This window comes from Camelina sativa, chromosome 16 (assembly GCF_000633955.1).
Source record: "Camelina sativa cultivar DH55 chromosome 16, Cs, whole genome shotgun sequence".
Classification (NCBI taxonomy): Eukaryota; Viridiplantae; Streptophyta; class Magnoliopsida; order Brassicales; family Brassicaceae; genus Camelina; species Camelina sativa.
The window spans coordinates 20,634,146-20,660,117 of NC_025700.1; the positions used below are offsets into that span (position 1 = coordinate 20,634,146).

Genomic DNA, 25,972 nt, shown 5'->3' on the forward strand with positions numbered 1-25,972 from the left:
ATCATTAATTCGTAAGAAAGTGTGTACATGTAATGATGCGTAAAAAGCTGTATACAAATCTGCACTAGTGGAAGATATCGAATCCTGTAACAGGTTCAATTTACGAACAGATTTGGTGCTTCTTCCATGTGGTAGATCTTTAGAAGAAGTCTATCTCGATATATCTGTTTTGATTTTTTTTTCTTTTTTCTTTCCTACTGAATACAGAAAATGTAAGATCTTGTTTTCATCTCAAAAATTAAACAAAAAATGCAAAACACACTAGAAAAAGGGAAAATTTGTTAGCGAATTAAGTTGGACCTAAAGCCCGATATGTTCTAGTTGGGCCGTAAGCCTAACGTACAAATCTGTTCGGAGGCGGGAGCTTCCCATTTAACGGCCGCTCCTCTCATATTTTCAAACTCTTCCACACATCTCCTCGAATCCAAACCTCCGACTCGTTTCCTCGCACGTGCGAGTTTTTCTCCGGCGGTCTCGTCAAAAATCTTCTCCCAACCTTCTTCCCATTCCCCATGTGCGTCGCACAGCTCCACCGTCTCGTTTTCCCACTCCGTCCAACTCCACTCTCTGTTCAGTATTCCCATCACTTCCGCCACGCATGAGCTGTTGCACGCCACCGTACAAGGACGACACTTGGCACCACTCAACGGTCCTGGGCTAGAAAGCGCCACCACGGGAACTCCGTAGCTAGATGGAGGGAAATCGTAGGTCCGATCAGTCATGATGCAGAAAGGGAGAGGTTTAGTGACGTAAGGGACACGGTGAGTTGTGAGCTGAGCCTTGAAGGCAGACTCGGAGTTGAGATGAGTTAACCCGTCTGAGTCGAGGTCTGGAATTAGGGAAAGGCGAGAGAGAGCTACCGTTGAGGTGTTGAGATCGCCGACACCGAAGCGGTCATTGAGGCCACCGTAGGAGGATCCAGGTGGGACTAAGTACTGACCCGGTATGAAGTATTCTGGTTTGAGCGGGTCAGCCCAGTAACCGTCAACACGGGTACGGACTATCCAGTCGTATGTGAAGTTATTCTCGTTTTGGTATGCCTTAATCATGGTGATGCAGCCTTCTACGAGGTTGAAGTACTGTAACAAGCCCTGTCATTGAACACATAAATGAGAAAAAACAACTGGAAAAAGGGGACACACTTGAGGAAAACTATACCAAATGCTAAACAAATAATTTGTAATTCGTGTATTATATATACCGGAATCAGATTTTCTAAAATATTAATATACGAGTCACGTTTATAACCATTATTATTTTAAAGTGAGAGAAAAAAGTTTAATTTAATAATCTAATATGTTATATACTAGGTACACGTTTATAATCACACTACACTAAAAAGCCTCCGGATTCACATCATCATCACGCCACACATTAACATCATCATGTCACGCATTAACCATTTCACAAAAAAGTATTACCATAACTAAAAAATGCCAAATAGAACAGGATGCGAGTTATTCTTACAGCCCCATATCTGTAAATCACAAGCTGTCAACTTAATCAATATCTTCTTTATGTGGAAACATGGGTCCCGAAAAGGTAAGGGGTCAATTTTCAATCTCGGACTAGTAGGACTAGGAGGACTACAACATTGCGAGTTGCTAGATATAATGGAAATTTCCAAGAAATCATCATTTGAATTTTCAACCTCATACTAACTATAAAATCCTAATCAAGAAAGTTGCATTAACCCATACATCATAAATGTAGACAACAATTAACTAATATCACAACCATAACATAATGAATGTCATCCGTTTTGTCTTTTAAAACGCCATTTTTTACCGCAATTAAATTAGTATAAACTCCTGTTTTAAAAATCTCCGCCTAACACTGATTATGCTCCGTAAAATCGCTAGACCGCCCTCTCCGCCTTGATTAATGACTAATCCCCGCATAGCATCGATTATCCGATTATACCGTCTAATCCGATTAATTCCCGCATAATTTTGTATATACCGATTATTTTTGAAGCCAAATATAGATCAAATATATATATTTCTGTTATTTAGACATTTAAATTAAGAGTTTATGATGTTTTACAATAACTAATGTACAAATTTTTAATTAAAATCATTATTTTTTTTCTTAATATTACGTTTTTATGTTTTTACCGTAACTTTAAAGACAATACTATAGCTTTATATTTTATTGATATTTTTATTTTCACATAAACATAATTATACATATATTTAGTACTATATATTTTTAATTTACTATTAATTTAATAAAATAACCCAAAAACTAGTCTCCGTTTAATCTCTGATTTTCTCGCTAAGCGCTAGGTCCACCCCGACCGACCGACTAGCGCCTAGCGATTTCTAAAACAGGGGTATAAACTAACGAGATCGAAAAAGAATATACTATTATATAGGATGAGAATTGATGATGCCACCAAATACCAACCCATCATCAAACAAAAATTCCTTCACATGAGTAACGTACAGATCAAGAAACGGTTGCACCAACCCTAAACCTCTCCAACTAAACGGACCCCCTCTCGACCACTTTCTTATCCTTAATTCTATATTTCCGAATTTAAGTTCCATTAATTAATTCAAAGTTAGTGATTTTTTTTTAAAAAAGGTAAGCTAATTATAAGAGTTGATAACTTTCATGACTAAATTCAATGGTAAATAAATTACAAGAGTTTGATGATCTAATTACCTTAATGCCATTAGGCGAATTCATGGGTGTGAGGACTCGAACCATCGGCTCAGTCTCATTGATCGGCTTAGGCTCAAAGATACGAACCCAAGCGAGCCTCGGTGCGTCCTTAAGGAACCGAAGTTTAAACGAGTTTTTGTCAAGAGGACTGTTAAGAAACAAATCTGCATTAGGATAGACCCTCAAGATCTTCTCCATAATCGATGGTCCTGTTAGCTCGAACCGCCTCGCTCCTCCTACCAAACACACGGCGATCTTAGACTTCACCAACTCCTCCCTCTTCCTCCTCCGCCGTTGGTTCACGTCGTTAGGTTCCGAATCGGATAATTCCACTGTGAAATCAGAGGTTTCGGTTGTGACGGTTAGGGTACGAGTGTAGATTAGGTTACGAAGAGGTGCTAGAGTTGGGAAAGGATCAAGGGTGAGAGAAGAGAAAGAGATTAAGAGGAGGAGGGAGAGAGAAGGTATTATGAGGAGGAGGAGAAGACGACGATCGACGTCGGAGATTCTTTTGGCAACGTACATGACGGCGGGGTGAAGTGATCGTAATTCGCCCTAATCTGAGAAATAACCACCGTGGAGAATGTTCAAACACGTTTCATTTGCCGAAAGAGAGAGAGAGAGAGAGATGTGAATGTGTATACACCAGTCTTTGTGTATATAATTTTTTTTTTTTTTCTTTTGTTTCAAAACTTGTGGAGTGATACGGAGTGGCGCTGGTTTGTTGGGGTGGAAGGTGAAATCAACATTAAGCGTGGGTTTGGTTTTGCTTTTTCTCTGTTTCTTTTTTGTTTTTGTTTTTGTTTTTCTTTGGGAGGAAGATACAATATGTAGTTATATGTATAAAGAGTATAAACCGATGAATTAATTAGGTTTATACGCACTGGTTACGTTTGAAAAGAAATGGTATTATTATTGGTTTCTCACGTTTCGTTGTTTACAGTAAAGAATTTTATGAATGTTTTAAATACTTGTTATCAATTCTTACCCATGACTTTACAGAAGTTTTTTGACNTATAATTTTTTTTTTTTTTTCAAAACTTGTGGAGTGATGCGGAGAGGCGCTGGTTTGTTGGGGTGGAAGGTGATATCAACATTAAGCGTGGGTTTGATTTTGCTTTCTTTTTGTTTTTCTTTGGGAGGAAGATACAATATGTAGTAGTATAAAGTATAAACCGATGAATTAATTAGTTTTATACGAACTGATTACGTTTGAAAAGAAATGGTATTATTATTGGTTTCTCACGTTTCCTTGGATACAGTAAAGAATTTTATGAATGTTTTAAATACTTGTTATCAATTCTTACCCATGACTTTACAAAAGTTTTTTTGACAAAACAAAACATAAAAATGACTTTACAGAAGTTATACTTGTTTATTGGTCCTCCTCATCAATTCGAATATAGAAACGTATTACTAGGTGTTTTTAAAATGTGTAGTGTAATTAATTACTGTTTGATCACCATTAATTGCAGTACTTTTACAAAAATATATAGGGGATGTTGACAAGTATATTCAAAGGATTGATTCTTGAAAGACGTGGAGTAAATACATGATGGTTAGTCTGTGTTGCAAGAAAAGTTTTACTTTTTGTTGCCTATTTGACAAGAGGAAAAGAATAGTATTTGTTGTCGTCCAAGAATAGTCTAAATGTATATTCATTGACAAAAAGAAAAAGGAAAATAATAATATGACATGTATAATTGTATATTCATGTGAGAGCATTGTATATTAACTGTAAATGTTAATATGTATATCAATATATATAGACGTGTCCTTTAATTGTATAAAAATGAGGTTCCAAATTTTGTTTTGGTGCAAGAAATGAGTATATAATAATATTTTCTTTATTTCCTATGAATTTGTTACATTATTTTTTTGGTATTGTGAAGATCTGGGTGACAAGATAATAGATATGAGTCAATTTACTTCTTTCAGATTTTTAACATTTGGTTATATATTTAATTATTTTATAGATATATATATATATCTTTAAGTATTTATTATATTTAATTAATGGATCTATATAATCTTTCACATTTGCTTATATATTTAATTATTTATTTAGATATATAGTTAAGTTATTTTATTTAGATCTAAAATTTAAAATTTCCTTATTTTGGATACAAAAATTATTGCTGTCAACCATAAAATTAACAGGCTATCATTAATCACTTTTTCTTACCTTAATGACTCAATTTGTACAAAACCCTTTTAATTATATAAGTATAGTGGGTTATATTAATGGGCTTAAATGTCTCGTCGCTATAGGCCCATTGATATCATCTGCTCGAACCAGCAAAATCATCAGAGAGAGCGGCAAATCGTTGAAGAGATCTCATCTTCCTGAATCCGTAACGTTGGCTCAGGCGTCGAGAAAGCAATGCAAGGTGGATCATCTGGAATTGGTTACGGTTTGAAGTATCAGGTAGCTTAGCTCACCCATCTTCTTCGTTTCGGACCCTTTCTTTGTACTACTACCATTGTGAATTTTGTTGATTTCCAGGCTAGATGTATATCGGATGTGAAAGCTGATAAAGATCACACCAGCTTCCTCACTGGAACCCTAAGTTTGAAAGAAGAGAACGAGGTGATCGATCAATTTAGATCTGTTTTTTCGTCTCTTGTTGTTTCTGGATCGGAAGATTCTGATTTGTTGATTTTTTTTTAAAGGTTCATCTGCTTCGTTTGTCATCTGGTGGATCTGAGCTGTTATGTGAGGGTTTGTTCTCTCATCCCAATGAGATTTGGGACCTTGCTTCTTGCCCTTTCGATCAACGCATTTTCTCTACTGTCTTCTCCACTGGTAATTGAAGTCTCATCTCGAAATTGCTAATTTTGTGAGTTGATTTGATGGTAATCTCAGAAATTGAAACTATGATTCGTCTCAGCATTTGTATGTAGTTGAAAATAAAAAAATTCATGTTTTGGTCAAACCACTGGTCAGAGACTTACAATGTTGTTTTCATTTCAAAGGCGATTCATTTGGAGCAGCGGTATGGCAGATTCCTGAGCCATATGGTCAATCGAATTCTTCAACATTGGAGTGTGTTGCTTCCCTTGATGCACATGTTGGTAAGATTAATTGGTGAGTTCATGGTTTACTGTTTCCAGCAGTGTGTATCTACTGAGTCTTGTAGTCCCGAAGTCTTAAAAGATTTGTGTTTAGCTCGCCTACACAAGCCAGGGATTCTACTTTACTTTTCAGTTGCTGGAACTTGTTACTTTTATTTATCCTCATTGTCATGAAGACTCTATTTCCTTGTTGTGGAAACAGCGTTCTTTGGTGTCCCTCTGGAAAATCAGACAAGTTAATCAGCATGGATGAACAAAACCTTGTCTTGTGGAGTTTAGATTCTTCAAAACAAAGTGCTGAGGTGACTTTAGCTACAAAGAAGGGAGAGAAAAAGAAAACTCTTTGAATCATATTTGGCTCCTGTGTTTATAGACCACCTTTGAGGTACTTTCTCCTTAATAGCTTTTTGGCTAATTATAGGTTTTATATAAGGAGTCGGCTGGGATGCGTCATTCTTTATCTGGTGGAGCATGGAATCCACATGATCTGAATTCTGTTGCAGCGACTTCTGAATCATCTATCCAGTTTTGGGACTTACGGACTATGAAGTATGTTATCATTTGTTCCTCTCCCATGTTCCCATGAAAGTTATATTATTGTATTCCTGCATGCGCATCTAGCGGGTTTCACTTAATCAATAGTCTTTTACTTTTTGGGTTCTAAAATATTAACCATTATGTTGAGTTTGATATGTTTGCAAATTTACAGGAAGGTTAATTCTATTGAACGTGCCCATGTACGGAATGTTAATTACAATCTCAAGAGGGAACATATACTCGTAAGACTTTACTCTGTTTGTAAATATTGTAAATGCTTCTCAACCAATGCAAACAACGAGCTTTATAAAAAAAAGAAAAAAACTGTACTCCACAGGGAGAAAACAAACTGTTTATATACATTGCAAATGGGAAGGAACAAGGAAGTACTTTTCTCATTTCATGTAAAATTTATAATCATGGCTAGAATGTTTGTTCTGAAAGAAAGGGGATCCACTATATTACAGAAATGGTATCAGATGTTTGTCTTTATGCATTGGACTGTCGATTATGTAGGTCTCTGCAGATGATGAATCTGGTATACATATCTGGGATCTTCGGAAGGCCAAGGTTCCTGTGCAAGAGCTCCCTGGTCATACACACTGGTAACTGAAGCTCTATTTTTATCGGTGGATTTTTTTTTTTCCATCAAATAGTTCTGCTACACATGCACACAAATCCGATGCTTTGGACCTGGGATTTGTTTCGAACGTGATCGTTCTTTCGGGAAAATATTGCAGGACATGGGCTGTCAGGTGTAACCCTGAGTATGAAGAGCTAATTCTGGTACTCATTTTCTCCTACCTATTCCTTCTTAGCACAATCAGACGGTTCTGTAATAGACTATAAGATGAAGTGTTCTGGATCAGTAGCGATGATACTTTTACCTGTCCAAAAGTTATTTCGTTTCTGTACTAGAGGCTTAAAGTTGATGATTCGAATACATGTCCTGTCACTATGTTTATTGAAAGCGTTAGTTTCTGATTAAGTTAACCAACACAGAGCGTTGGAACAGACTCAGCTGTCAACTTGTGGTTTGCTTCAGCATCTAGTGAGAAGAAAACCTCAGAAAGGTTAATTTCTCTGTAATCGCACCCTATGATATGCATTCTTCCAACTTTGTTTTGACCTTTTATTATAATGCCGATGTTGTACAGCCTAGTGGAAGCCTCGCGTCTGCGTGTGAATCCGTTGCTTAATTCTTATACTGACTACGAAGACAGTGTCTATGGTAAATGCTCTTGGACCAAACTGAGTTTAGTAACAATTCTCTTCCACTTAAAATTCCTAAAATTACTAAAATAATTGCTCTCACAGGACTCGCTTGGAGCTCGCGTGAGCCTTGGATTTTTGCGTCATTGTCATATGACGGGAGGGTAAGCAACTTTGCTTAAAACCTAAAGAACTAAGAAATAAACCATTTGTTGCGCCAATTATAAAGAACTCAAAGCAGTTTGGAGAGTTCATCTTATAATTTTGGTGTTGGCTTATGTTAGGTTGTGATCGAATCCGTCAAGCCGTTCCTGCCAAGAAGATAGGTACATGCACTCAATCGAAGAAGGCTTCAGAGGAAAAGCTCACTGCCATATGTTATCATTTTATACAAATTTTGAATTGATAACAATGGTCACATCACTACAACTATTGAACTTTTACTAGCGTCTCTGTTCATCTCTAATCACTATATCTACTTTATGTTAAATGATATGAAGAGACTCACTTGAAAGCGGTGAGAAGTAAGATCCTTACGAATATGTAAAAAAGCACACCTCGTAGGCTCGTAGATACTTTGGTCTATAAAAAGAAAATATTCAAATAAGTAATCACCAGTAAGTGAAATTTCTTGTCATAATGCTACATATGCCTTTCTTTTTATATAGCTACATCTCTGGTAAAGCCATGATTCCGAATATTGCTAAAACATGACCCCAAAAAATTGTTCTTTTCTGGTAAACAAAACGATGCTCTATAGCGCGGTTCTATGTACAGGAGTCATCAGATGCAAAATGGTGACAACAAGGCCTAGCCCCAAGGTTGGAAAACCTGCTGTCAAGTGTCCAAGCAGAGGAGAGATTCAGTTGTAATGATGTGAATCTACCTAGTCTGATAGCATTTCTTCAAGCTCAGGCTCATCAGAGGTAGATGGATCATCGTAATCTAAACTTGTCCCGTTGTATAATCCTCTGTCCTGAAGATCACTCTGTTCTTCCTCATAGTCTGGCTCCGACCAATCTGGTTCATCCTCTTCGGTTTGATCATCATTGGTTACTGTTACTGCTGCGTCTTTACTTGTATATTTGTTTTTCTTTCCAAGTTTTCTAGATTCTACTTGCGCCTTTGCCTTAGCCTCTGTATCTTCGCATATGCACGTGGATGGGTTCTCGTGAAATTCACCTCTACCTGCTCTTACTTCCTTTGGCTCTCCCATGAACCCTCTCTGAAACGAACGGACTCTAGTCGAAAATTCCTCCCACGTTGTGTTCTCTTTGTTCATGAATAATCTGTAAAGCTTTTTTGCATTTGGCCTAACAGTGGGTTTATGTCCAAAGTATCTCCTGCAGATTTCATATAACCAAAAAAGCTTAAACCTTTGCAATTGTATCAAAGGAACATTTTGAATTGGTTTCAACCTAGCATTTGCATCATTTGCATCAAAGAGACGAACCGGAAATGAATAAGAAGAAGATGTTTCAGTACCTCCTCCCAGCCAATATCTTTGCCATATTGCCATTGTTGTTGGTTACAAATACGTCGCTTTCGTCACAAACAAGGAAGTCAAGAGCAGCCATTCTAGAAGAGTATGAAGCAAACGGTTCTAACTCTTCCTTTGTAGCTATAGTGTCTTTTGAATAGAAGTGTGGAAAGAGTGCTTTCAGAGGAGCTAAAGATTCTTCTCCTCCATATACTTCACCAGACGCAACATATATGTGAACATCACTGCCATATCCCAAAGCTCTAAGCATCAGTCCCACTTCTTCTGGAGTTAGCGGACATCTTCCTTGTCGCCTTTGTTTATCTGGGTTGTTAATCTGCCATAAAATTTCAAATACAGTCACTAATAGCTAGTTAATATACAACTATGTAATTTCCAAAAAAATTACAGAATAGGCATACATGTAATGTTTTCCATCTCCTTCTGATTGCTGCAAGTTCTCTCTTTTCCTTATCACCACCACCATAATAGCATCCCGAGAATGCAAGCATATCAGGTTCAAACCTGTGACGAAGTCATTATTGTTTGCGTCAAGACATTCTCTAGTATGTGTACTTTCAACATGGATAAGTAGAATATTTTAAAGATTTCTTGTAGATTAGAATGCCAAATGTGAAGGAGTTTCTAAGGAACTCCAAGATACAACTAGCTCTATCAGATAAGAGCATTGACTCTACCAAAAAAGAAGAAGATAAGAGCATTGGCCACAGGATGCTTGAACTAAAAGTACCAAAGCCATGCTAAGAGTTTTCAGCTGTGCTATATGTTAGTAGTTCTCCCCAGTACATTTCCCTTGTTCAGTAACAGTGTAAAATAAAGAAATATCAGGATATAAGGTGAATGGTGGTCTACCTTAGGTGTAACGCAATGAAGTGTTTGCTCCTCAATCGCATGCGCCGGACCAATTCATTGCCCATTGTAAGTATAGGATCAGTGAACTTTAGAGCATGGTAATTTACTCTACATCTTAGCTTTTGCAAGTCATCGCTCAACTTGTTTGAAAGTCTATAGTCAAATTTGTTCAGTTGAACTGCCTGAATCATACAGACAAAAGCGATAATATAAGCTTATAGCGAGATGCTTATTCAAAGACAACCACTTCTCCACGGGTAAAAAATGCTTCAAGGACTATGATTAGAAAAAAGCATAAACAAAACATCGACATGCTAGAAATCAACGAAATAAATACAAGGAAGACTATAAACCAACAGCGCGTACAAAGAATCGAAAAAGAATCAAAGACAACAGACAATTTGCTTAGACATATTGGTTCCATGAGGAAAAAATAAAAAAGGCAACAAGAAAAAGTTTAAAAGAAGAAGGAAACTTACATGCCTTTTGTTAAGAACAGGTGAAACACGGTTAATATAGCATCTCTCGCTACATTTCCGTGGTACACGCATTCTACTTGGAGTCCATACTCGTCCTCCTTTTAGTGGAAGTTGCTTTATAATTTTGACGTATTCCGACAGAAACGATATAAACCAATCAACATCGAAAATATGCGAGAAGTCACTGCACAGGACGCACAAAGTTACTACTAAACATTTGATTTTCGTTTCGAAGAACAACAATACGTATGCTAATTCTGTCCCGAACCTGGCATCCTTCCAGTAAGACTTCTGGTCTAACTTGGGAACAACAAGAGTAGCATTTAGTATTCTTGCCGCAACAACTGCATCTACAATCTGCAGAAAGATGCATTTAAAAACTCCGACTTAGAACAAATTGCCATATGATTACACAAGATCCATTAGCTGATTAAGGAGTAAACAAATGCTCGTATTGTGATAATCTATGGGAGATAGGTATGAACAAGAAACTCACTCCAGTTCGCTGTTGATTCAAACCACCACTAGTGGCTATTACCAAGTATCTATCATTTCTCGTCACTGTTTTCGCATCTACAAAAAAGTAATCGGATATTAGTATCATCAATGCCTGATTCCAAGTTCCAACTAATTGAAAGATTCATACTTTGGTAAGATCAATGTAACTAACTAAATGACCCAACAACTGAATATGATGATTAAAGAGTGTTTGTTACGCACTAGCGAATTTGCTGCTGGCATTGCTGCATCCATAGAAGAACTCAGCATTTCGTGAACGCCAGATATCACGATCTGGTCTGCCTCCACCCCTCTGTATCCCGATGGATCCAAAATCATCAAATAGGTTCTAAAAGTTTCAATCTTTAGCGAAAGAATAAATGAAGAAAAAAAAGCACACTAACCGGAACTCGAAAACCGGTAGCTTTGATCGGATCATTGGATGAGTAGCGAACGCCAGGGTGAAGGCGATCGGAATCTCCAGGAGGCGGAGCAAAGAAAGAGAGAAAAGCGAAGAGAATGAGGAGAGATAAGGAGACGGCGAAAACGAGAGGAAGGAGACGGCGGAGACGGTTGTAGTAAGGATAGCGCCGCCGATGGAAAGTCATGGCGGCTGCCGCGTAACTACCTCGCCGCACTGAGAGAGCCCCACAGAGAGATTTGAAAGAAAGAAAAAAAAAAAGTTTGGATTTTTAGAAATCAAAACATGTTTAGAATGTTACTGTGTTTGACAAAAGGATCACAGAAGAGCATTGTTGTCGATCACGAGCGACAACAACAACAATATTAGTATTCTCTTTTTCTTCAAACAAACATATGAATCAGAGAAAGAGAAATCGAGTTCCTTTTGTTTCTACAGCACTTTTATAGACAGAGCTCTACTAGTTTTAGTGTTTATTAAAAAAGCTGTAAATTTTGATGACTGTTGACTAATGACTTAACTTTATTACCTAACTTTATACATTATTAAATTAATATATAAGGTGTAAAATAAAAAAAAGTTTGTATCAAAATCTTAAGTGATCTACGGCAGTCGGCAGCAGCATTAGTTCTAAAATTAAGTTATAAGCTTAAGCTTTTGTCTAAATCATATTTTTGCATAACTTTAGTTGTTATCTCCATTGAGAAAAACATTATTATCAGGGATATATATGAAATTATGAATCAATGGAGTTTATACTCACTTCACACACAGATGTCCCCAAGTCGGCAAAAACAAACAAACAAATGTCCCCAATGGTTGACAAAAGAATAATGAGAACTGTCCCCAGTAATTAAGTTAAAGATATAGGAGTGAGTTGTATAAATGAGTACACATATTACTAATTGGCATTTTATAGCTACGATTTGTTTGCCATTGAGTGAATATCTTCATTTTACCATTCTACACTATTCTAGTCCATTTTGGTTAAAGGGAAAAAATATCTTCTCCTTTCTACTTCTGCTTTATTACTTAGAAAAATATCTTCTCCTTTCTACTTCTGCTTTATTACTTAGAAAAATATCTTCTCCTTTCTACTTCTGCTTTATTACTTAGAAAAATATCTTCTCCTTTCTACTTCTGCTTTATTACTTAGAAAAATATCTTCTTTTTGTTTGTATTGTTGGTACAATATTGGATGGTATTCTATTTTATGGTGTGAAATCATCTAAAACTATATGGATTGGTCCGCTATCTATGGTAAACAATTTGTATTTGGATGAGTAAAATACAAATAAAAGAAAAGATAAGAGAAACAGGACAAGTTGTAAACATTATTACGTTTGTTTCTGTCGTTTGCATCTGTCCTTTATGTTTTCACAGTAATTATTCTTTTTCTTGTTTTAAGTGAATCAAGTTTCAAGATCATGTCTTATTCATATGCATTGCACCCTTTTTAATTTTAAAACTTGGTTAGAAAACACAAGTACAACTTCGGATAACCAAGTTTCATGTGCAATTATAATTTCTTTGGCTGTAGAAATTGTTCAAAATTAAATATATATTTCAATATTTAGTTGTTGAAAGATTTTTTAAAAAAAAGAGTCTAAAAAAAAAATACTAAAACTCAATCTCATTTGATGATGGTTCGCAATTGGCCTTGTTTTATAGGTGGTGGTGGTGGTTTGTAGCCGCTTAATAATGCTTCTAACCGTCTTGTTGATCCGTCTCATCAACTCGTCTTAATGAACCACCAAAACGAACCGTTCGTTTGGTTGATTGGTGACCTCCAAAAAGGTTGAATGTCATCAATTAGAATCACCAGTTTGTACATGATACAAAACCAAAACGAAGCAGCTTCCGTGAAGTGGCAGAGAATCAACAGCCAAGAGGAAGAAACCAAAACCGCTCTTCTTTAATAACACTGAACAGTTCACATTCTACCTATTAACCATACTTTTTGGATAATTCTCTGGCCCAAGGGCTTTGGTTTTCTGACCATATAATTCGGGACTCGAGCAGCGCGCACCATCTTAGATTCAGAAGTGCTGCAGCAAGATGCTCCTCAGAGTCTCTGAACAGCTCGATTATCTTTGTTTCGGCTTCAGGATCTTCGCTCATGATGAAATTTTCTTCAAGCTCTTTTTTCTTCTCCTGAAGACTCTCTTTGTCTTCTTCGTTGAGCATCCTTAAGCTCAGAACATTCAAAGCTTCTACCGCTGTTGCATGATACCCTTGTTCCACATAGCAAGTGAAAACATAATGGCATGTCGTTGGATCTGGATTCACTTTCTCTCGGTGCATTTGCTCCACTATGTACTCAATCACATCAATCATTCCCTGCAGACAAAGTTATGTGCACACTAAAGCAGTTTGTTTTTTTTTCATTACTTTTAGCGTTTTGACAACAAATTTATGTACCTTCTCAAATGCTTTACGCAAAATGGTGTTGTATGATAAGATATCAAGATGTATCTCTTCCAATGCAGCTTGATCCAAGAGATTAAGTGCCTCCTCGAAATTCCCATCATTCAACAAAATCTAAGAGAATTTCACAGCTTTTGTTAGTTGGAAAAGAAAGGAACAGGAATAAGCTGCTAGATTTGGCAGCAAACATTTAAAATGGTAACCAGATACTCTGCTATTACCTTCATCAACGCAGTAAACGTAACAGCTTTTGGAGCAAACCCGTCACGGATCATCATGGAAACTAGAGCACAAGCTGATTTATAAGATTGAATAATGCTGCAACAATCAATCATTATATTGTAGGTAGCAGCGTCTGCAGGACAGCCACATGATATCATCCTTTTGAATATTTTGATCACCAAATCAGTCTGCATATAATTTAAGAATTAGCGATCAATTAATATTGCTATACTGGTCAATGAAAACTTCTATAAAACTATCACATGATGAATACTTACTTCGTTTGCCTCGAGAAGTGAATGAAGCACTATGTTGTATGTAGGCGTGCCTAGATACGTGTTGCTGTAAAAACTCAGGCTCTCAGCTTTTTGCAGGTGACTGATCATCTCATTCACCATTCCTTCAGCTCCGAGGGCTCTCAGCTGGAGAAAGAAAAAGGAAAGGGTAAACAATAAGTTCATCGTGCTGATTGATACTAGTGCCTTAAAAGCAATTTCCCAGCTGCTTTTAAACTGAATTATGTCACATCTGATTCATCTTCTTCAAACAGATTAAGAATTAGCTATATGAGCAGAAACTAACCACATTCCGCCTTGAGATAGGACTGTGCTGAAAACCGTTTCTCAGCATGTCCATTTCTATAGCATTAATCCTTTTACAGCAGTCTACTTGGGACAACATGTTGCCCTCCTCATATGGTGCATTCACATTACCAAATAATGAAAAGAGCAGTTCATAGGTTCTCATATCTGGACGCAGTTTTAGCTGTTTCATTCTAGCCAAAACCTGGACAGCACGCTCTGGTTGATCCTACAAAGCAATAGGTAGAAATTGAATCTCACAGTGACACGAAAATTAGCAGAACAAAGTTGTTTAGGTTCAGGGGTTATGTACTAAATATTGCCACATAATAACAAGACCTATGAAACATGACAAATATTTAGAGTAAGAGTTAATAGAACAGAACATGAACCCTGTTCCAAGCGTCCCGTATGATTAGAGTGGCAACATAGTCACAAGTATGGTCTTTTGAAAATTTATTGCATCTAGGATCAAACTTGTGTACTTGAGGATTCGGGTTACACAGAGAACACAACAGCGAAAGGTAAAAGAGGTATTCAGTGTAACTGGCTTTCAATATGTAGAATCAGAATAACTAACCAAGGAGTCATATGCAGCAAGAAGGTTATTAAAAGGATATGCGTGCGAGCATTCAGATATTTGATCCAGTAAATGTTCAGCTAAATCAACTTGAAAGGCTTTACTGCAATAGGCTGAAACCGTAGCAAGAGTTGAATCATATGGTTTCAGATTCTGCTGCTGCATAACTTTCAACTGCGTCGAGATACAGAATATAAAGAGAAATCGTTATAAAAAAAAAAGAAGCTAAAATACAGAAAGAAAGAAATTATGAAACAGATGGCATAAACTCTTACCAGTGACATGCCATATTCGTATCCTCCTGGAAATGCAACAGCTCTAATAAAACCATCATATGTGTGGCTTGATGGTAGCAACCCAAGATTTTGCATCTGTTAGTGTAGATAAGAAGAAAGTCAGAAATGAATTTTCATCAAATATCACAAAGCACGACAGGAACCAGTTAGGAAAGAAAAGGGAAGCGTCCAGCTATTTAATAGAATTCTACAGCTCAACAAGGACGATAGAAAGCTGGTATCAATTATCATGAAAGCTTGGAAATTTCAACCAAGTCCATACAAAAAATATCAAATTTCCCATTCAGAGTCGTTAATTCAACTGTCTCTTTCAAAGAGGGGTTTCTCATAACTCTACAGTATCGCACGCAGTGCATAGTGAGTGAATAAGGACGTGGAATGGATGAATGGGAAAGGGGTAGGAGATACCTGCAACATTAGCTGCTTTGCTAGCTCAGAGTTTTTAGATTGTCCACACGCATGAATCACATCATTGAACGACCACCTGAGGATCCTAATTGCAGGTGTAATGTTTTGGCCTTTCGGCAAAGCCATTTTAGAAGACTCAATTTCATTACTCTGTGCACCAGACGAATTGCACTCCACAATGTTATTGCCATGAGCATCCAACCTTGGCGAAACCATGTGATCATTTACTCCAAAAGCAACTTTCTCTGATCCGGTTTCACCATTTGATGGTACAGGAATATCCAGTCTCGTGGAATGCAATTTTCCTCGGTTGGATTGAACAAAGAGCTCCCCTCTTAAAGCTAGATCCACCATGTACTGCAATAATTCATATGCTGATTTCAAATCCCCCAACCTCGTATAGGACCATATGAATTTTCTGAGAGAGACTATATTGAGACTATAGTGGTCGATATAGTGTCTCCAGATATCATTGACAGCTGATAGGTTGCGCTGAAAAACTGCAAGCTGAAAATAATAGTAATCAGATAACAAAGAAAACTAAGATCAACAATGAAAATCAATGTAATTGAAACCTCTATGTCAAGGAACAATATAAAGTCCTTAAGAGACAGGAAAGCTAAAATAGAAATGGGGACAATCACGAAAATATAAGTTTTGTCCATATCTCCTATACTCCAAAATTAAAAGTTGACATATGAACAGCTCTTGAAAAGGAAAAGATAAAGGCCTTGAAATGAGATATGTTCTTTAACTAACCTTGAGAAGTGCTGCATATGTTATTTCATTCTTCCCCACACTCCGTTGATCCATCAATTCCAAACATTTACTAGCGTGATATCCACTTCTCGCTTTTGCACAGGCTCCAAGAAAATAGTTATAGATGGGCAGAATAGGAGAGATACTATCATCTTCTCCAACAGAGTGAATAAACTCTGATGCCTGAAAAAATATGGGCAGAGAAATCAATAGATAAACGTGAGTAACTATATTATGTAGGGAAATACTAAATATATGATTGGACTATTTGCATACCTTATCCAAGTGTCCCCCATTACAAAGGGCTTGTACTATGAACAAAAAAGATCTGCTGTCCAGACTGATTTCCTTCTTACACATTACACTGTAAGTCTCCATGACAAACTACAGAAACAAATTACTGCCTTGAGGTTAGAGACAGCCAGAGTAGTGTACTACGAGAAACTAATAAGAGATATACATCTCAGCCACAACAAAACTTCAGTGATAGATAACTCTAAAACTATGCAACATATATAAAAAACAGGTGCAAACAAAGTTTAATCATCCACCAACCAAAAGACATAGCCTAAAGATATATCAACTTACCACAGGATCCGGTGATCGAGCACAATAATTTAGAATAACATGAAAATCATCAGCACCAAGTGAGTAATTCCCCTGTATTAACTCTAGAAGCAGAGCTGACGCTCCAGGCCTCTCTCCGGATCGAAGGGCACTAACAATCTGCAATTGTAAGATCTTCCTAGTTGACTCATCTTGCCATCGAATGAATTCATTACCTGTATATGGGAATCAATGCACTCCTCAAGTCACAAAATCTCGTCTTTTAACAATAATCCAAGTAAGATCAATAATACATAGCGAGAACAAACAGGCTAAATCAGACATACCTATCAATGTCGTGACACTACGAGGACAAGAACAACCAGCCCCATTATCAATTCCACTTCGTCCCGGTCCCTACAATAAGATACCCATTTAAATCAAAATTGCAAAATATTTCAAATTTAATTGAAGAAACAATGATCGTTAACAAATCTCAAAGCTACACAAGGAAAGGAACAACATAAAAACTAACCCGAGATACGTAAGGCGTTAACTTTGACGACGAGGAGCTCAGAATAAATCGCAATGGAGAAAGCCACCTTCATAGCACAAACACGAAGCAAGTCAGTGAGCAATTCTTGAACTAGTAGGCAACATACGCACACCAAAAAACAAAAAGAAGCCCAATTCACTTACAGAGCTCTGTACATGTCTTTCAGACTCGATTCTGAGGTCCCTCGAGATTTTTTAGAAAATTTACTGAAAAAAGGAGAAAACTTACTTCACAAAAATTAAAATCTCTAAGCGAACATTTTAAAGTTTTCCGACTTTGATTTATCGGAACTCCGTTTTGATTATGTATCTGGGTTCTAGCAATCTGCACAAAGAGATGCGAACATGTAAGAGAAGAGAAGCAAACGAATATAAAACATTTCAGGTTCATCAAACTGATGGAAAAATAACAATTAGTGGGCCTTCTTCACAGTTGGCCCATTTATGCATTTCTGATTTCTCTCCGGTTTAATTTGATTTAGACTGGTTTAGTTTGATAGCTTCATCAAGGAGCCAGGGCAACAAACATCCATGGATGAAAGAACAATCTCATAGTTATACATGTCCAGATTACATATATAGAACATGTAAACTAGATGTTATTCAATGATAAAGTTTTACAAATTTTTTAACTAGTTGCATCGATAAATTATTATTTCATATTCTTGGTCATGTTTCTCATAACATTCTTCCGAATCTTCCCAGTGGGAGTCCTAGGAACATCTGTGAAAACTACAGTCTTTGGAACCAACTTCATGTTTGTGTTCCCAATCTTTCTTTTACAGAACTCAATGATTTCTTCCTCTTTTGCTTCAACTCCTTCTTTGAGTTTCACGAAAGCACACATCGATTCTCCTAAAGTTTCGTCCGGTTGACCAACTATCGCTGCTTCATAAACCGCTGGGTGGCTATAGAGAAGCCCTTCGATCTCCTTTGACCCCATACTTTCTCCTTCGCATGTTATAACATCTTGTGACCTATCTTTCCAATGTATGTATCTTGAATGCGGAAAACATCAAATCATTATTAGAAAATAATTAATGAAAATAATATATGTATATGTATGTTTGATTTACTTACCCATCAGGATCTATAACAGCCATGTCGCGACTCCAGAACCATCCACCTCGAAAAGCCGCTTCAGTGGCTTCTTTGTTCTTGTAGTAACCACTCATGACGGTATTTCCCCGGAGAACAATCTCCCCGATGGTCTTTCCATCGTGTGGAACCGATTTCATGGTGGTTGGGTCTAACACATCGACAGCTTCCTTGGCGAAATGGTTGAGACCATCTCTTGCCTTAAGCCTTATACTCTCTTCTTCAGGTAGAGTCTCCCACTCTGGCTTCCAGAAACAAGCTGTTCCTAGTCCATACAACTCCGTGCATCCGAAAGCCATCATCACTTTGAATCCTAGCTTCTTGAGTCTCAAAATAACCTATCCATATAAATTAATATCTTATAATATGGTTCTACGTAAAATATTATATACATAAGGATTCTATATGCTCTTTACATTATTGGATTTTACTTATTAAACCAAATGTTGTAACCAATATATACATACATTCATAATGTACAGTAACAAAGCACATATAAAGCAACTACGCAAGGCACAAGATATAACCTAAAGATATAAAAGTTCAAACCGAATAAGTTTAGTTTTACCTCAGGAGGTGAAGATCCTCCGCTCATAACTTGAACGGTCCATGGGAACAACTTCTTGACCGAGTCTTGTGCATTGGCAATCATGTTGAGGACCGCAGGCGAGCCACCAAAGTCAGTTACCTTGTGCTTCACTATACTATCAAATATAACTTTGTCGTTGACTTCTCTGAGACAGACGTTGACTCCTCCATAAGCTGCAACTGTCCAAACAGAGCTCCACCCACTACAATGGTACATCGGAACTGTCCAGAGATATACCGGCATTGGTTTCATCTCATTGGTAACACCAACAGCCATTGCGTTCAGATACGCGCCGCGGTGACTATAAACGACACATTTTGGCGTCGATGTGGTACCAGATGTGAAATTGAGCGCTATTGGATCACATTCGTCAACTGGTCGTATGGGTTTGAAATTAGGGTTTCCGGAAGAGAGAAAGTCCTCGTATTGTACGTGTTTTGATTTCTCCGTTGGATGTTCTGTGATTGTGATGATGATAGGTTGTTCTTCAATGTTTGAAAGGAGAGTGAGAGACTCCTCAGCGGCAGAGAGGAACTCAGAGTCAACGAAGAAGACTTTTGGCTTCGTTTTCTCCAGCGCCATCGCAAGCATCTTAGCATCGTAGTGCGTGTTCAACACACAAAGTACTGATCCACTCATCGGAGCTCCAAAATAAAGCTCAATTAACGCAGGAATATTTGGCGCCAAAGCAGCCACCTGATAGAAACATTAAAACACCATTTAAACAATGCTTGATCAAGATAGAAAAGCCGTTAAACAATCACTTAGGACGTCAAGATAGTTTAGAAGTTCATACTATGTATTAATCCTTAAACTCTTTAAAACCAAGCTGCACTTGATGTATTTTTTTCAATAAATTTTACATTTTATTAAAAAAAAAAAAAATCACTTACGACGTCGTGGCGCGAGAGACCGAGGTCGGAGAGAGCAGAGGCAAGGCGGACGCAACGGTCACGTGTTTGGTTCCACGTGTAATGAATATCACCATATATCACGGAGGTTCTGGTACCGAAGACGACGGCTGCTCTCTCGAGATAGCTGATCGGAGAAAGTGGGACATAATTCGCCGAGCACTTCATTGTTCCTTCCATCTTAAATTTTCACTATGGTTGTTGAGCTATACTAAGACCATATAAAACTGTGGATTAGCTTATTGTATATATATAGGCAAACTATTCTGTGTAACACTCCAATTTTAGTATCTAGTAATAGAAAATCTATCATTATTTGTTACATAATCTGTGAAGGAGCTTGGTAACTTGCCACATCTTAGTTGCTTGGTAACTTGCCACTTAGTGAATCTGAGGTGGTTATGAGAAATTAAAGTTAAAAGATTTTAGCATTTTACAAATCTTGTACTAATCTTATTATATAAAGCTTTATCATGACATGTGTTAAGTCAATCTATTAGGTGTCAGGTTTCTACAACCACAAAAAAACAAAAATTATTATATATATATATAGAAAAATAAAATTATGCAATAAATTACAAATAGTAAAGTTAAATGATTACATTTAAAAAAAAACTATATATAATATATCATCTAAAAAAAATACAATAAAATTATTAAAATAAAATAAAAGGATAACATTTTTTAAAGAGAAATAAAAAAGAAAATATTTTAGTATATCACTAATTATTAAAAAAAAAAGAATCACAGTCATTATTTATTAATAAGGTATATAATCTTTTGATATAAGCTAGATGTTTCAAAGTTAGTAACTAACATAATTGTGCTGGTCATGTGTCAATCCAATATGATGAGATTTTGACACGTTTAGTTTTTTCTTAAATTAGATTATGAAATGTGTAATACAAAAATGAAATACAAATCTTCTTCTTGACTTTTTTATACATTTAAAGTATAAAATCATGTTATATTAGCTGGGTATTTCCAAGTTAGTAATTTAATCAGTATGATCGTTACATGTATCAATTAATTGACAAGATTTCGATACATGTAAAAAATATCTAAACAGATTTGACATAGTATGTAAAAAAAAGAAATGAAAATTTTGAATCGCTAATATAAAAAAAAAAAACATGTATATTAAACCAAAGTATGTATTATCAAAAAGAAATTAATGGGCCGGTCCAGTTTTATATATAAGCCCAGAAGAAGGTTTTTAACGAAGCCAATTGTTTATAAGTAACAGATACACTATTTCGTCCTTCTAGGCTGCAACAAATAGGAAAAGGGAAGGGTTCAATTAGGGTTTGTGAAATCGAAACTTCTTCGAAACCGCGAAGATGAGCCGGAGTTTGGGGATTCCAGTGAAGCTTCTTCACGAGTCGTCCGGTCATATCGTGACGGTGGAGTTGAAGAGCGGTGAGCTGTACAGAGGAAGCATGATCGAGTGCGAGGATAACTGGAACTGTCAGCTCGAGAACATCACCTATACGGCCAAGGTAATGTTTTTTTTTTTTTGCTTTGTATATTTCATTCTCGTTGAACCCTAGGTTTACGTTTCTTGCCCATTGGCGATTTAGGTGCCGTGAAACCCCTAGAATTGAAGAAAAACTTTACTAGCGGCTTAGGTTTCGTGTTGAAATTGAGACTCCTTGTGAAATTAGTGCCAGTTAAATCCCTAAATTGGTGTATATGCTAGTATTGGAGAAGGTGCATATGTAGAATCATGATGGCTAAAGATTGTGACCTCTTGTCTTATTTACAGTTCCACCATTGATATGGATCTAGTAGGGCTTGTAAAATTTCTTAGAAGGAAGCTGTAGGAGATTCTGATTTATAAATTACAAGACTATATAATGAAGTGTTGCTGCTAATATCTGCTCTCACACATTTTTCAAATTCTTTTGTTCATAAGTGTTAACTAAACTAACTTTTGAGCTCTGCATGATTCTATGGAACAGGATGGTAAGGTATCGCAGCTTGAGCATGTTTTCCTTCGAGGCAGCTTAGTGAGGTGCTATATACTAAACTCTTTTTGACATTTACTTGTTTACTTTGTTGATGCATTCTTTTACAACTTAGCTGACTGATTAAAGTGGCCTTTTTTTGTTGTAAAATATTGACAGGTTTATAATCATACCAGACATGCTAAAGAATGCTCCAATGTTCAAGGATACTAAGGGAAAGGTATACTTCTTGAACGTGATGGAGATTATCAAACCCATCTATGCTTTATAAACATGGAAAGTTAATAACATCTTTCTTACTTGATCTATGCAGGGAAAGGGCTCTTCAATAGGTGTAGGCAGAGGTAGAGGTGGTGCTATGCGAGGCAGAGTAAGTTTTTTGCCTCACTTAAGTCCTTTCTGTTTCTGATTTACAGCTCAAGAAGACAATGTTTGGAAAATTCAAAGCAACTAATTGAATTCTTGGTTATGTCATCAGGGTACTGGGCGTGGAACAAGAGGAGGAAGGGGCGCGGTGAAATAGTTAACCCTCGAAATGTAGCTTCGACTCTTTAAGACAATATCTGCAGTATCCAGGAGAATCCACCATCTTCAAAACTTGTCACTTATGCATTTTAAAGTACACAGTAAGTAAAATCTCTAACAATGACAGGGAAGAGGGACTACTTCTGTGTTTTGAGTTACTAAGATGTTTGAAACATTGACATGTTTTCATCAAATGGTGTTTTTAGAAAATTGCCACATCTTATGTAGAAGATCTCACGATGCAAATTTCCGTAATGGTTCGTTTTTTTGTCTTGGAAATCAGAAAATGATGTTTTTCTAGTAGCGGTCGTTTTTTTACTAATTTATTCATTCTTTTATTTATCGGATAAAGATATAGCAGGGATGAAACGGAGAATAGAAGAATTGTAGGAAATAAAAGTGTTCGACATAGTTTGTGTTAAATTGCTGCAGCAACCGCGATTTCATTTTTTCTTTTTGGGCCACGATTCAGTTATAACACAGCACGAGCGTCTTGTGTGTAACATGTTTTGCATTCGTCACTCGAAGTCTTCTTGCTGCCTCTGTTTTCTTCACTAGATGTTTCTCCCCTGCACCATTTTTATTTGTACGCATATTAGTTCTTATTTCAACAAAAAAAAAAGTTAAAAAAAACCTGACTCACCAACTGAGAGAGCTGAGACGAACGAGTTCTCAGTGGATGAAGATAAAAGCAACATTATTGATAAGCAAAGACACAATTTGGCAATACCATAACCACTGCCACATTCTCATTTCTACATTTCTTCTCTCTCTCTTTGATAATAAAATGAAAGAGGTATAAACAAGTCATCCGTCAGAAATTTACCGCTTTGAGTTCAAGAGAAGGAAAAATACATTACGTAATGCCAAGTCAACGTCAATGAACACTAGTGGTAGAAGTCATAGTCATTCTAACAGATATTTCCATGCACAAGAAAAACCATTGCTCTAAACCGATGTCGGTAGATCAAATCAACTCGTTCAGCCACCTAAACAGAGACTTTTCATTGTTCTACTATTCAACATGTTCTTTTGTGAGTATTAATTGGCTAATTGCTCGACCTTGATCACTCTTTTCATTCGTGATGCCATCATGTTATGTCAATTATGATACAAAGTAGAAAGCAAATTGGTGACATGGAATTTGGAAAGAAGAGTTGCAATCAAGAACCCTAAAGTTTCCTATTATTCTCTCAGCAACGAGAATTGAAAAGATTAAAACCATCTACAAAGACTTCGAAACAAATCAGTCAACAGAGAAATTTCCCACTTACGCAACTTATGTTGCCCTCTTCTCTCTTTCTCTTCAAGTCATTATCGATTCCGTGTGACCCCCAGACCGTTGGTTTACAGCAGCAGAAAGCCAGCTGGTTCAGTTCTTGCAGCATAACCAAATTTGGATGTGTTGTATTTCCTGTGAACACCTGTTAACTTCCCTGTCCCTGCCTTGTGTTGAAAACCAACCATCTTTCTCGAGCATTCCCTGTGAGATTGAACATCAAAATTTCAGAAACTCCAAAGGCATGTGATGAGTCAAAGCATATTATTAGTGAAAAGCTTCTTAAATTTGGTGTTCTTACAGAAGCGTTTCTTCAGTGTAGCCCGTGTGGAACTCACAGGTTTTGCTCCAGTCCTCGAACCCTTTAAGTGTGGACTGAGCTGTGTAGATAGCCGAGGCTGCTAGCTGAGAGGGACTGTACTGAAGCATCTCGTACTCCACTAGGCAAAGCTCGATGATGAAGAATGATAAAAGCTCAACCTGAAAAAACATTTCACACCTTATGATATAATGTTCTCATTCTCTATATAACATAAAGAGGAGAGAAGATTTGAAGTTACACAAACCTTTTTGTCAGATTGAGCAGCTTTGAGAAACCTCCTCATGAACACATATGGAGTTGGCAGACAGAAATTGAATTGCAAGGTATTCGCCATTAACTTCTCCTGCACAACACAATAATGATTTTATCATCTCACATATAAAGCAGAGCATCCATGGTTATGATCAGGACAAGATCTAGTAAAAGGTTTTACCATATCAAGAATCTCTGTCCTAGTGTAAGCCTTGTCAGAGATTAGGATAAGATCATCTACAACCGGAACTGAAACTTCTTCGTATTTGCAAGCAAGCAACATAGCTGTTACACCCACAAGCTGAAGCTTTTTCCTGGCGATAAGATGAACCGCAAGAAATCTGTCGATGAGATTGATTGTGAGGTAAAGCGTCTCCTCTATCAGCTCAAACTTGTAATGTACCTGCAACATAAGTTCACAGTAAGCTTTTACACTAAGACAACAAGCAAAATCAGAGAAATTTTATGTTTTGTGTGTGTGTTTCTACCTCAATCAACCAATCAATAAGGATTCCTCTCATCCTCTCGTTAAGGTCATGTTGATTCTTCATGTAATTAGGCGGGACGCAGCTACGACACTGCAAAATAATCGAAAACGTTTCAATCTTGAAACCAGATTTTGATCATGTAGATACAGAAACAGAACCACCAAAATTACCTCATTTTTCTTGTAGAAGCAATATATGTCATCGATGTATTCGACAACAGCTAAAGGGTTGTTCTTGTCACAGCTGTCTATATCCATCACAGACTTTTCTTCATCAATTTCAATATCATTTGAATCTTCCATTTCAATCCCTTCCTGCAGAACAATAAAAAAAAAAAACAGTATGTTTATCATCCGAATAAACCAAACAAAACAGGACTTAAAACAAACAAGTTAGTATTATAATTATACCATTCTGTCAATCTCTTCAAGCATGGCTTCAGTGTGTTGAACAAATATAGGCTCATTAAAGTCTCCTTCTTCCACATCTGTTATGATTCTATCTAACGCTTCGTTGGATATCAAGTCTGATTTCTTGGTTTCCTAAAAAAAACCACTTGAGATTAGATCTAAAAAAACCAAGTCATTACTTTCAAGAACCAAATTAAAATAGTGTAAATGTTACCTCCTTGTGAATTTGGGAATTGTTCTCAGCTAACTGAGCTGCAGCAAACTTCCTGAAAATTAAATTATGAATTAGACCTCCTAAACAAACTCATACTGAAGCAAAATAAAAATCAATCGAGATTACTGACCTAGTAACTGGTCGATGATGCACCGGAACAAGTGGAATCTTCTTGTTACATATCACATTCTTCCTGAGATGAGAAAAATTGGTTCTTTTTAGATAAGCGAAAACAACTTTTTTCATAAACGGATCATATGAAGAAGAAGAAGTTAAAAAAAAAAAAAAAAAAAAAAAA

At 36.7% G+C, this 25,972-nt stretch overlaps 7 protein-coding genes across 8 annotated transcripts in view; 2 read left to right on the top strand and 5 right to left on the bottom strand.

Moving 5' to 3' along the window:
- LOC104751520 lies at positions 270-3,509 on the bottom strand. Its single transcript, XM_010473472.2, has 2 exons — positions 2,671-3,509; positions 270-1,091 (listed from the first exon to the last, which is right to left on the bottom strand). The coding sequence occupies exons 1-2, from the start codon at positions 3,193-3,195 to the stop codon at positions 318-320; spliced, it is 1,299 nt and encodes a 432-aa protein (XP_010471774.1). The 5' UTR covers positions 3,196-3,509; the 3' UTR covers positions 270-317.
- LOC104751522 (WD repeat-containing protein DWA2-like) lies at positions 4,947-8,108 on the top strand. The gene is made up of 13 exons (XM_010473474.2): positions 4,947-5,098; positions 5,177-5,260; positions 5,344-5,476; positions 5,647-5,758; positions 5,948-6,047; positions 6,167-6,294; positions 6,455-6,524; positions 6,799-6,887; positions 7,023-7,068; positions 7,285-7,355; positions 7,440-7,513; positions 7,600-7,658; positions 7,779-8,108. The coding sequence occupies exons 1-13, from the start codon at positions 5,054-5,056 to the stop codon at positions 7,818-7,820; spliced, it is 1,053 nt and encodes a 350-aa protein (XP_010471776.1). The 5' UTR covers positions 4,947-5,053; the 3' UTR covers positions 7,821-8,108.
- LOC104751521 (uncharacterized protein At1g04910) lies at positions 8,085-11,681 on the bottom strand. The gene is made up of 9 exons (XM_010473473.2): positions 11,229-11,681; positions 11,047-11,137; positions 10,823-10,899; positions 10,595-10,683; positions 10,327-10,510; positions 9,848-10,029; positions 9,397-9,499; positions 8,980-9,311; positions 8,085-8,837 (listed from the first exon to the last, which is right to left on the bottom strand). Exons 1-9 carry the CDS (start codon positions 11,430-11,432, stop codon positions 8,381-8,383), a joined length of 1,719 nt encoding a protein of 572 aa, XP_010471775.1. The 5' UTR covers positions 11,433-11,681; the 3' UTR covers positions 8,085-8,380.
- On the bottom strand, positions 13,029-17,975 carry LOC104751523 (pentatricopeptide repeat-containing protein At1g76280). Of its 2 annotated transcripts, XM_010473475.2 has the most exons (14): positions 17,764-17,975; positions 17,600-17,666; positions 17,412-17,481; positions 17,107-17,300; positions 16,795-16,902; positions 16,519-16,701; positions 15,760-16,266; positions 15,331-15,426; positions 15,056-15,229; positions 14,477-14,704; positions 14,173-14,316; positions 13,894-14,082; positions 13,667-13,786; positions 13,029-13,585 (listed from the first exon to the last, which is right to left on the bottom strand). In XM_010473475.2, the coding sequence occupies exons 1-14, from the start codon at positions 17,775-17,777 to the stop codon at positions 13,193-13,195; spliced, it is 2,487 nt and encodes an 828-aa protein (XP_010471777.1). In that variant the 5' UTR covers positions 17,778-17,975; the 3' UTR covers positions 13,029-13,192. The 2 variants fall into 2 exon arrangements, with proteins under 2 accessions (XP_010471777.1, XP_010471778.1); XM_010473476.2 differs by lacking the exons at positions 17,412-17,481; positions 17,600-17,666; positions 17,764-17,975 and having other exon boundaries at positions 13,193-13,585; positions 16,795-16,918; positions 17,107-17,179.
- On the bottom strand, positions 18,141-20,443 carry LOC104751524 (probable acyl-activating enzyme 21). The gene is made up of 4 exons (XM_010473477.2): positions 20,200-20,443; positions 19,286-20,002; positions 18,700-19,055; positions 18,141-18,617 (listed from the first exon to the last, which is right to left on the bottom strand). Exons 1-4 carry the CDS (start codon positions 20,395-20,397, stop codon positions 18,272-18,274), a joined length of 1,617 nt encoding a protein of 538 aa, XP_010471779.1. The 5' UTR covers positions 20,398-20,443; the 3' UTR covers positions 18,141-18,271.
- On the top strand, positions 21,468-23,012 carry LOC104751526 (small nuclear ribonucleoprotein SmD3a). The gene is made up of 5 exons (XM_010473479.2): positions 21,468-21,716; positions 22,179-22,231; positions 22,344-22,404; positions 22,498-22,554; positions 22,663-23,012. The coding sequence occupies exons 1-5, from the start codon at positions 21,558-21,560 to the stop codon at positions 22,705-22,707; spliced, it is 375 nt and encodes a 124-aa protein (XP_010471781.1). The 5' UTR covers positions 21,468-21,557; the 3' UTR covers positions 22,708-23,012.
- Positions 23,700-25,972, bottom strand: part of LOC104751525 (cyclin-B2-4-like) — a 2,983-nt gene continuing 710 nt past the window's right edge. Inside the window, exons 4-12 of the mRNA XM_010473478.2 lie at positions 25,805-25,873; positions 25,675-25,726; positions 25,461-25,592; positions 25,221-25,364; positions 25,051-25,140; positions 24,744-24,965; positions 24,555-24,653; positions 24,290-24,468; positions 23,700-24,192 (exon numbers count right to left, since the gene is read on the bottom strand). Of these exons, the coding sequence (XP_010471780.1) occupies positions 24,057-24,192; positions 24,290-24,468; positions 24,555-24,653; positions 24,744-24,965; positions 25,051-25,140; positions 25,221-25,364; positions 25,461-25,592; positions 25,675-25,726; positions 25,805-25,873 (1,123 nt within the window). The 3' untranslated portion in view covers positions 23,700-24,056. The remainder of the gene's footprint in view (positions 24,193-24,289; positions 24,469-24,554; positions 24,654-24,743; positions 24,966-25,050; positions 25,141-25,220; positions 25,365-25,460; positions 25,593-25,674; positions 25,727-25,804; positions 25,874-25,972) is intronic.